Here is an 11,172-nt window from a genome sequence, read left to right as displayed (position 1 = left end):
TATGTGTGGAGACTTATGGAGACCTAAGAAGGCATGGACCCCTTGAAGCTGGAGTTACAGATAGCTGACAAAGAAACAGATTTGGATGCTGGGAATCAAACTTACCTCCTTTGCAAGAGCAGTGTGTGCCCATAACCACTGAGCCAGGTCTCCAACGAAACATAAAGTGTTTGAGTTTTGTCTTGTTTCTCTTTTCAGTATCACAAGGATAAATAAGCCAGTGATAAAAGTTGTCACTTAGTACAAAGGGGATAGATCTCTTTATTAATCTATATTTAAAGGTGAAACACGATCTCTGTAGAAAGTAAGTTCCCTCTTCAGTTTCAGAAAAAGGAAACTCTGCATTCCCCCAATAGTTTCTTGGCTGACGCCCCTTCCTCCTACCTTCCTCCTTTCTTACCTTAGTTCCTCAGAGATTCAATTTCATTTAGGAAATATCCCACTCACACTTGCAAAGTTAACCGATAAGAACAAAAGCAGTTTTAATTCCCAGACCCCCACCCATACCATCATTTTTTTCTTCTATAGGGGAAGGTCTTGCTGTGTATTCCAGGCTGGCCTCAAACTCACACTTGCCTGCCTCCGTCTCCTGAGTGTTGGACACATGCATGTGCCAGCATGCCCACCGAATGCTATGGTTTAAAACAAGTTTAGTCTATAAATAACAATTTCTCTTCAAAAAAAAAAAAAAAAAAAAAAAAAAAAAAAAAAAACCAGTTAAGAAACTTTATGGAATCCCAGCGTTAACAGTTTTCTGAGAGGAATGGCAGATCCAGCTGTCTTTGACCTGTCCCGTTGGCTGGGCAGCTGAGGCCTGCTGTGACTGTTTAGCACATGCTTCCCTCAGTCGCTCTTCTCTTCTGTTTGGTAATGCCTGTACTCCGGCTTCAGCTCCCATGTGTTCTTGTGAATTCCCTTTACATTCTGAATGCCGATTTCTTTCAAGATTTCTTTCAGGTATCCCTAAAAAAACAACAACAACAAAAAACCCTCCACAGATGAGATTATCAAGGCAGGAAATAACACTTAAAATGAAATACACTACATACTCACAAGTAACAAAACCCAGCATCATTAAAACCCAAGTGGGGTTTCTATGAAAAGGTCCAACAGTTTTTCTTATTCTACAAAGTATACCTCACTAAACACACAGCCATGTGTACAAAATGCCTGTAAGTCCTGAATAGAGAGGAATCTAGAGGAAAATATACTGTAAGGGCGGCTCAATGTTTACTGAAGGGGGGGGCAATTTGCTCTTGACTTCAGTGACTTAACAGACTCAGTGCACAGACTGCAGTAAGCAGTTTTATGAGCAGCCACACAAATGACACACACTGTAGGGATGGGAAATAATAGTCAAGAAGCAAGCATATGACAAACATCTAGAATTCTTACTTCTATACGATGTGTTTTTCTTGAAAGACAGGATCTCATTATGCTAGACAGGCCTTAAGTGCCAGAGTCCATGAGCCTGTTTTCTGAGTGCTGGGAAGAAGATCAGGAGCCATACCCATCTAAGATGGGTTGTGAGACCCTAGTTTCAGACCACCCCTTTCCTGTGGGATAAGGAATGGTATTATCTTTGTGTTGCCTGAGCCTGCCAAAGCAGGGAGAAGACTGAGAACTACAAGGGTGCAGGCTTCTCGTGCTCCGCTTACATTGTTTTATGCCCCCAGAACCCACTTACCTAATGATTACTGGAGTCAAGGAAATTAAGACTATGCTAAGTGTACTACAACCCACTGAAGCACCCACTGTAAACTGACCAACACAAATGACAGTAACCTTCAGAAGGGAAAGGAAAACTAATTATTTACAAGTGTTGAGTTCTGCCACAAAACCCCAACCAATGTAACCTCTGAATACATGCTTCAAAGAGCTAGACACAGTATTAAGATGGCTCCTCTCACTGCAGGAGGATATATAATTCACTGAAAGGACAGGCACTAATGGTTGAGGAGCTCCTGCCTAGGTAATATTTGCACCAAATGCACTATTACCCAAACCATATTATGTGTATCTTTAGAAAACTTGTTTGTGCACATCCTGTCATGTGTGTACAGACAGGATTCTACTCTGTAGCCCTGGCTGGCCAGGAACTCTCTTAAGTAAATCAGCTAGCTTCAAACTCAGAAATTTACCTACCTCTGCTTTCAGAGGACTGGGATTAAAGGTGTTTGCCACTATGACCCTTCTCTTTATAACTGACAATACAGCCTAGTTGGACTCCAACTTTCTATGTAGACCCAGGCTGGCCCTAAACTAGTGGAGATCTCCCTGGCTCTGCCTCCAAGAGCCACCAGACACAAACTTGTCCTTGTTTTTTTTTTTTGAGACATGGTCTCATTAAGGTGTCCAGACTGAGCTCAAATCTGTCCCCCCCCCCCACCTCCCTCTGTCTTCTTTTTCTGTCCAAGTCCTTAGCCGATTCTGAAGATCCCCAATATCCGTTTTGAGGCTGTTACAGCCTCTGACACACCAGGGTTTTTAAGCACTTGCTATCCCTTGCTCTCTAAACGTCAACAGAACAGGACACCATATGCTACCAAATAGTCAAATCCCTGCCTATGCTGATTTGAAATAATGCAGCACAGTCCATCAACCCACAGATAGGCTGCCATCTAGAAGTTTGTTTCTTTTTTGAGACAAGGTCTCTCTGTGTAGCTCTGGCTGTCCTGAAACTCGCTCTATAGACCAGGCTGGCCTCGAACTCACAGAGATCAACCTGCCTCTGCCTCCATCTCCCAAGTGCTGGGATTAAAGGCAAGCACCACTACTACCAGGCCTGTCATCTAGAAATTTAACAGCTGAGAAACCAGAGCTCTGTGAGGTGCCTGGAATGCTAGCATCTTTGTCTAAGGGACAGCCTTCCAGCAAACAGGCCCCAGCAGGTGGCAGCAATGAACTAAATGAGGCCCAGGCTCCCCAGGCGGCTTGACTGCTTCTCACACCTTCTGTAGTTATAGTTGGCTTTGCTAAAGGCATGAGTGTGAATGAGTAAGCATAAAGGCTTGGGCAAGCAGGTAATGTGTACGTCTGCCATCTGCTATTTCAGATTACACTTGAAAAATGGGACACTATCCATAAACTACTTCCTAATTAAACTGGATTCATAAATGGAAAATGATGGGTTAGGCACAAATGAATTTCAGTTTAGGTGCCAAGAATGACATCTCTGTAAAATTCCAAAGAATGGTTCATTGTGAGGCTGCTAAGATCCTGTTGCACAAACAATCACATGGTTGTGGACGCACAGCCGTGGGTCCACACACACCAACCACCAGAGAGATGGTTCAGTCATGAGAGGCTGGGCTTACAACCAAGAGACAAAGTCCTCACTCTCCAAGCCAGTCGCAGCCCTCTTTCTTTTGGAAACAAAGCACAAGGACTTACTAAAGGAGGGGATGAGATGACCACAGTCTACTGACCTGTCAACTAACAAACTAGAGGCAGAACCACAGCACCGCACCAGTCCACAATTCTGCGGGGTGCTGTCTTCAAATTTCCTTCATTCTTAGGATGTTTCAAACCACAACTAAAGACATTTTACTCCAACCAGACCAAACAGCTTAGCAAGGAGTAGGCACAGTGTTTGGAGAGGAAGTAGTAGCAACATGGGAAAAACATGTCCAGATATTCTAATTAGAGTTAAAACTGCTATAATGAAATACCATGGCCAAAAGCAAGCCGGGGAGAAAAGGGTTAAAATTAGACTTACACTTCCACATCTTAGTCCCTCACTGAAGGAAGTCAGGACAGAAATGCAAACAGAGCAGGAACCTGGAGGCAGAGCTGATGCAGAGGCCACCCACGGAGGGTGCTATACTGTCTCCCTCTCCATGCCTTGCTCAGCCTACTCTCTTATAGAACCCAGGGTTACCTGTTCAGGGATCTTATGGAGACTTTCTTGATTGAGGCTTCCTCCTTTCAGATGACTCTAGCTTGTGTCAAGTTAACATAAAACTAGCACAACAGACAATAGTGAACTGTTTCAAAGTGGTCCCTCCTGGCCTGCAAGTCTAATCTCATTTCTTCAGGGCCACGCACTCTGCCTTGCCTCTCCTCCCATTTGCCAGGCTCTACCGTCTGCTTCTGGGGTCTGCACGCTAAGTGCCTCCTCCCCGTAGTGTTTACCTGCTCCTCATCTCTCACCTTTTTATCCTTTATGTTTAGGCTTCAATGTCACTTCTGCTGAACAATTTTCCTCAGCAGTCATCTCAATCTCAGAATCCATTCCACACTGCCCAGCATTCTACGAGCCTCCTGGCCCCAAGTCTCTGTAATAACCCAGTTTTGGCTCTTTCTGTGCTTAGGCTGACTTCAGGCCTCATATTCTCATCTCGGAATCTGCACGAGTCGAGTGAGCAGGGATGCTCGCACAGTTGATTAGGCAGCAGCAGACGGGGAGGTCCTAAGGAGGACTGCAGAAATGAGCTCCACGACCTCCAATTCTTTACTTTTGGAATTTTTAGAGTTTTCTCTCTGGAACAGGCAGTGGCCAGTTTGAGAAACAAAGTGAATGAACTGCACGTTCTGTTCTGAATTTGAATGTGACATTATGAAAAACTCTGTTGTATATACAACAAAGCATATCTGATCACATAACAATGTTGGAGACAAAGTGAACTGAGAGATGAAATATTAAAAGTTTTATGAGGGCTGAAAACTGTTAATCTTGTTCCCCTTTATTTATTTATTTATTTTTTAAAGATGCATGTACCAGAAGAGGGCATCGGATCCCATTGTAGATGGTTGTGAGTCACCATGTGTTGCTAGGAATTGAACTCAGGATCTCTGGAAGAGCAGTCAGTGCTTTTAACCGCTGAGCCATCTCTCCAGACCTTGTTCTCCTTTGTTATCTGTCCCAGTATTTACTCCAGCACTGACTATGTCTTCCTTGCAAAACAGACCAGGCAGAGACATGGCATACACATAGGCTAGCACAGTGAGAGCCACACACAGAGCATTGTGGTCGAGAGCACTGGGAAGGGCCATTCTCCACCTGTATAGGTGTTCTTTGAGGATGGGCACTGGATCATTTCAACCGACAGCAATTCTGTGCAGAAAGAAGCGCACTTAAAAACTGAGCAAGTTTCCAACTTACTTTCCCCCACCTCAGTGCTTGCATTTCAGAAAGGACGCTAGAAACAGGTAGAGCCATGTCACATGGCACTTTGATGTTTCTCATTAGTGTGTGGGCCATGATGCAGCACATCATTCTAACACTGGTTCAGCTTCAGTGCTTCATCAAAGGGATGTGTAGGAGGCAACCGATGGCAGAGCCAAGTGCCACAGCTTCTGTTAAGGAGGCAGCAAAGCGCGCTTGACCACAGGGCCAGAGGAGCAGGACAGGCTTTGTATTTGTGGCTCAAGATAAAACTGCAGTGACTAAGAAGTGGCCAATGGACTTCCTGACCAGCCCTAAGCCTAGGACATGGCGCAAGCAGCCTGTGATTTACTTCCTCTGCTGACTGACTACCACCCTAGCCTATCCAATGCACTTCTTTTCTTCTCCAGCTCTGGCAACCTCAGAGGACTGATCTGCATTTTGTCAGACATTTCAGTGGTAAGCATTATTTACATAATAACAAATCAACTGAACTTGATTAAGAAGAGCTCTGACAGGGAGCAGATTACCACTCCTAATGCTTTCAGTAAGTTAATCACAGACCCTGCTTGGCATCGAGTCACAAAACTGGCCCTAAAAGCTTACACCGAGTGCCCAATATGTGTGCCCCAGGTGGCACATGGGGAATGTGAGTCTTATTATGGGGAACCACAGGAGAAAGCGTGTTTGTTACAGACAGAATTTTCTGTGCGAGTAAGCTGACTCCTTTCAGAGATGTCAAGAGAACAAAGGACTTATTAATGAAGCAGTCAGTGACTGTGAGGGACAAGCTTGCTCATTAAGAAACAAAGTACACGTTAGGAGTAAACAGGAGAGAGGACCAGATGCTCCCACAGTTGATTCTTCAGACAGAATAAACTGGGAGCAGGAGAGGGAAGGTGGTGCTGGGGCTTCTGTGCAGCATGGGCTGCAGTTTCCTTCTCTCCTCCTCACTGCTGCCCCACACCCATCCCATGTCTTCTTTGGGTTCCCACTGCTTGCATTTATTCCCTTGAAAACTCTAAGCAGCTGACAGATGGGTAATGAAATGGTCAAAGGATAAAACCTTGCCTGGCTCTACATCTTATTCAAACCTTGAAAAAACAGATAATTATTGCATTAATATCTGTGTGCTAAAAAAGCCTCATCTGTCTGGCACTGGCAAATGCCTTATAGGTCTGAAGGGTTCAGATAAAATTTACTTTCTTTTTAATTTTAAAAATATGTCTCAGTGTATAGCCCTGGCGGTCCTTGCTAGCCTCAAGCTCACCTCCTGCCTCTGTCTCCTAAATGCTGGGATTAGGAGTGGCTCCTTTAACTTTGGTTGAAGACAGTATTGCAGACAATATTGGAATAGTTACTTGCATATGAAACAGGCTGAACTTGGGCTCTAATGGTTTAAATTTGGGACCAAAACAACACGTTATATATACTTGAAATCATTAACTACTGGAAAACAGCCAAGTTTTTTTTTTTTTTTTTTTTTTTAAAGTGTGTTATCTTTTTCTTTTTTTTTTTTTAAATTTATTTTATGTATTTGAGTACACTGTTGCTGTTGTGACTTTGGGGGGTTTTGTTTTGTTTTTATATTTATTTATTTTATGTATATGACCACAGTACAGAGTAGCTAGCTGTCTTCAGACACACCAGAAGAAGGCATCAGATTTCATTACAGATGTTTGTGAGCCACCATGTGGTTGCTGGGAATTGAACTCAGGGCCTCTGGAAGAGCAATTAGTGCTCTTAATCACTGAGCCATCGCTCCAGCCCCCCAGCCAAGTCTTAATAAAGGAGAAAACGGTACTTATTTTGAAAAATAGCTGAGTCTGAATTCTTATTCAGAATAGTGTGTCGAGGCAGAAAGCAGGCCTGTAGTTGTCTAGAATTTGGGAATAGGTGGCTGCTAATGGATAGGAGGTTTTTGGGGGTGTATGTAAACCTGCTCTAAAGACGACTGTGGTGATGGGTTTGTGACTTTCAATATACTAAGGTACCCTGATCTGTATAGTTCCATACAGGATTAATTCTGCAAACAAAAGCTTTAAATTAGGAAGAATAATTTGAAATAAAACTTCTTGTGCTGGCAAACATCTACAGTCTCAGCACGTAGGAGGCCGAGGCCGGGAGGAAGCCATGCACGGGGAGAGCCGAGACTATCCACTGAGTTCAAGGCGGGCCTGGACTACACTGTGAAAAAAGAAAGAAAAAATTATTTTTCCAGCCTAGCAGTTTAAGTGTGTGGCACTACATGTTCTCAATAATTAAAGTTACAAGAGTTTCAGTCTAGAAATAAGGGTGTCTGATGCTGCAACAGACTTGCTCAGGCAGCTAAGGTGAGACTGGGAGGCCCCAGATGCAGAGCCCTGGATGCTTTTTCTCTTTGCTGCTAATGTTCCTTGAACAGAGTCCAATATAAACAAGCCTCTTTCTTGAAGAAAATTGTTTCCGTATGGACAGCAAGTCTGAAAATTTACCTCTCCAGCTTGTTTGGAAACTAAAAAAATAGTAGAGGGCAGTTAGTGATCTCACAGTTTTACTTTACTTTTTAAAACGGAGTGGAAAGGCACTCAGTAAGAACACGGGCTGCTCTTCCAGAGGACCCATGTTCAGTTCCCAATACCTACACTAGGTAGCTCACAACCATATGAATGTCGGGTCCAAGGGATTGGATACCTTCTCTTCTGGTCTTCGAGAATCGGCACACACACTCTTTATTCTGAGTTACCGGTTATAGGAAAATTTCATGTACATTTTGCAAATAAATAAGCCACAATTTTGTTTCTTGGACATGTGTCCTCAATACTATGTAGCTACTTCTATATAAGCTTGAGTTGTTTGGCCATGTTACTAAATTTATCTTAAAATATGACCTCATCCACAAATGAGGTGAGAAAAAAAAAAAAAAAAAAAAAAAAAAAAAAAAAAAAAAAAAAAAAAAAAAAAAAAACCCACAGAAGACCAGAAACAATGAGAAGCTGGGCCTGTTGGCACATGCCTGTAAGTCCTAACCTCAGGGAGAGCAGACAAGAGGGCATCAAGGTCAAGGGTGGCAGAGCTGCAGTTCTGGGTCGAAGGCAGTCTGGACAGCCTAATGTGACCCTGCCTCAAAAAACAAAGTTAAAGCAGGGCCAGGATAGAGCTGAGGGTCCAATCAATCCCCAGAACCAGGAGTTCTAGGTCAGACCCAGCCTCAGCCAGTTCTGGACCCACCTGAGCTATGGGATCCTATCTCTAACGGAACAGTACTCTAGCTGCTTCCATTTCTAATAAGTGTGTTTCTCTTCCTTAATAAATTGTCTATATTTCTACCACAAATAATAATGATAATAAAATAAAAAAAAAACCAAAAACCTCTATTCAGTAGAAACATTAACATTTTGTAAATGTATTTAAAACTTACCTACTCATAGTCAACAGTTATTTATCTCAGTGCAACATTTTCTTTTAACTAAGACTCCTCTTCATGAATCAGAAATGATTCACAAAAAGGACTGTTACTAATTAATACACTCTATTGGAAAATCTCATGTCACTGATACTAACTTCAAGGACTGAAGGAATGGGAACTGAAGACAGAGACAAAGGGATGAGATGAAGAAGGGGAGCTGCAGACAGAATGCAGCACGGTGACACACAGCAGTTATCCGACAGTGTGCTCTGGAATGAGCGCTAACCAGGAGAAGACCCACTTTCACTTGGGATCAGGAGCTGAGCAAGCAAACTTCAAGCTTGTACTCTATTTTCTGCACACCTGATCACAATCAATGACACTATGTCAAAAGCAGAAAAAAATCTTACATTGAGAGAAAAACACATTCTCTTCATTAAAAAGGTATTTCACTGTTAGAAAAAGATTTCCTTGCTTGTCCACAGATCTATCTATGTGCTGGAATAAACATCAGGGCACAATAATGAGTTTCCTCTTCGGCTGAGGATAGAACAACTGTATCCAAGCCGCAGCACTGCCCTGGGCCTGTTAGGTAGAGAGCAGCTGTCTCTATGCTCTCTTTAAGAACTGAAGCTGGAGGCCAGGATGTGCAGTTCAGAGCTTGAAGACACAGGGAACAACAAAATACTAGTAACTAGTTCAAGCTATCTCTAAAGCCATGTTCTGGAACTTTACAGCAACATGAGGCAATAAACCTTATTTTTGTTGATGCTAGTTTCAGTTTTTGTCCCTTGTAATTGAAAATCACCACCAATTCACAGACCCCTAGTAGGACATGCTTGACAATTTTTAAGTTTGTTGGGAAGGATGCACATTATTTCAAATTCTCTAGCTATTTTAGCCTTGGAGAAATACTATAGTCTTTTGACTCCAAATTTCACTTAAATTATATTTATTCAAATCCTTAAAAAGGATTCTTTCATTTTATGTGAATGGTATTTGGCCTGTATGTATGTATGCCCATCAGATACCTTAAAAATGGAGTTACAGACATTGTAAACCAGCATATGGGTACTGGGAATCAAACCTAGGACCCCTAGAACAACACAAGTACTCTTAATCACAGGGCCGTCTCTCCAGCCACAAATTTATTTATTTTCATTTTAGGCATATATTTGCCTGCACATATGTATGTATGTACATGCATGCCTGGTACCCTTGGAAGCTAGAGGAGGGCATTGGATCCCCTGGACCTAAAGTTGTGAGCTACCATGTGGGTGCTGGGAACCAAACCTGGGTTCTCTGCAAGAGCAACCAGTGCTCTTAACTGCTGAGCCATTTCTGCAGAGATCTTTATTATTTATTCTGATCTTGACTTAGGCCTATCTGGAAATGAACCACCAGTCCTGGGCCACTCCCACTCAAATGCTGACACAGTGCTATAACTGCTTTGTTTATGAAACACCAACTTTGCAAAGAAGCAACTGTTTGTTGGGCAGGACTACAGAAGTATGGGCACTAAGTTGCACTTAGTTTTTCCTGTGGCTCAAACCTACTCTATTAAAAGCATGCCAATTATTCAACTGTTTGTTATGAATTACTTATTATGCAGGACTGGTGAGATGGCTCAGTGGTGGAGGTACCCGTAGCAAGCCTGATGACCTGATTTTCATCCACTGAATCGACATGGTGGACAGAAGTAATTCTCTCAAACTTCTACATGTGCACCCACACATACAAAATGGCTTATATTTTTAAAGGGAATGTTATGTGTGCTTCTATTTTAGAGACAAAACATGGAGGAATACCAGATAAAACACAGCAAATGTTAAACATCACCAAGTGCTGAGGAGAAATAACAGGTTTCCTCTGATGTTTCATACTTTAAAATTATTTTTATTTTACTTCATGCATACGAGTGGTCTGTCTGTCTGTGCACTACATGCATACCTGGTACCCATAAAAGAATCAAATCCTGGTGCCCTGGAAAAACAGCTAGCACTTTAGCCACTAAGTCATCTCTACAGCCCCCAACTGTTTCCTCTTTTAAAGAGAGTAAAAAAGTTAAAAGCTAAATCACATAAAACATCCCGTTCAATGGATATCATGTTCCTGACTTTGTATCAGGTTCCAAAGCCTGACCTTTTCTTTTATTTTAAAACAATCTTTCTCTCTCTCTCTCTCTTTTTTTTTTTTAATAAAGATTTACTTATTTATTGTATGTATGTGAGTACACTGTTGTTATCCCCGGACACACCAGAAAAGGGCATCCAATTCCCCATTAGAGATAGTTGTGAGCCACCATGTGGTTGCTGGGAATTGAACTCAGGACTTCTGGAAGAGCAGCCAGTGCTCTTAACCACTGAGCTATCTCTCCAGCCTGCTTGACCGTTTCAAACTGGCTTATCTTTGAGAAACTTCTACTGTTCTGGTTGCCCACATAAGCTATACATTATGATACACATGACACCCTAGGATAGTCTGTGATGAGCAAATTTGCTTGCAGAAATGAAAGCTTTTACAAAGAAAACAGACTAGAAAAAAGAAAAGACTAGAGGTGAGCATGGTGGCATGTGCCTAGAGCTCCAGAACCGCAGTAGCTGCAGCACAAGACTTGGAGTCCGACAGCAAGTTAGGTATGCAAATGAGGCAGTAAGACAGCAAGAAAGTGGGGTGG

The 11,172-nt window shown here is 42.5% G+C and overlaps 1 protein-coding gene across 1 annotated transcript in view; it reads right to left on the bottom strand.

Annotated features, from left to right (window-relative positions):
• Window positions 1-230: 230 nt before the first annotated feature.
• The window catches only part of Gtf2f2 (general transcription factor IIF subunit 2), a 109,081-nt gene continuing 98,139 nt past the window's right edge, over window positions 231-11,172 (bottom strand). Inside the window, exon 8 of the mRNA XM_034497152.2 lies at window positions 231-963. Coding sequence (XP_034353043.1) covers window positions 844-963 — 120 coding nt within the window. The 3' untranslated portion in view covers window positions 231-843. The remainder of the gene's footprint in view (window positions 964-11,172) is intronic.

Source organism: Arvicanthis niloticus, chromosome 3 (assembly GCF_011762505.2).
Source record: "Arvicanthis niloticus isolate mArvNil1 chromosome 3, mArvNil1.pat.X, whole genome shotgun sequence".
In the NCBI taxonomy this organism is placed as follows: Eukaryota; Metazoa; Chordata; class Mammalia; order Rodentia; family Muridae; genus Arvicanthis; species Arvicanthis niloticus.
Note: the sequence above shows the minus strand (reverse complement) of the source record. Positions and strands in the feature narration are given on the sequence as shown.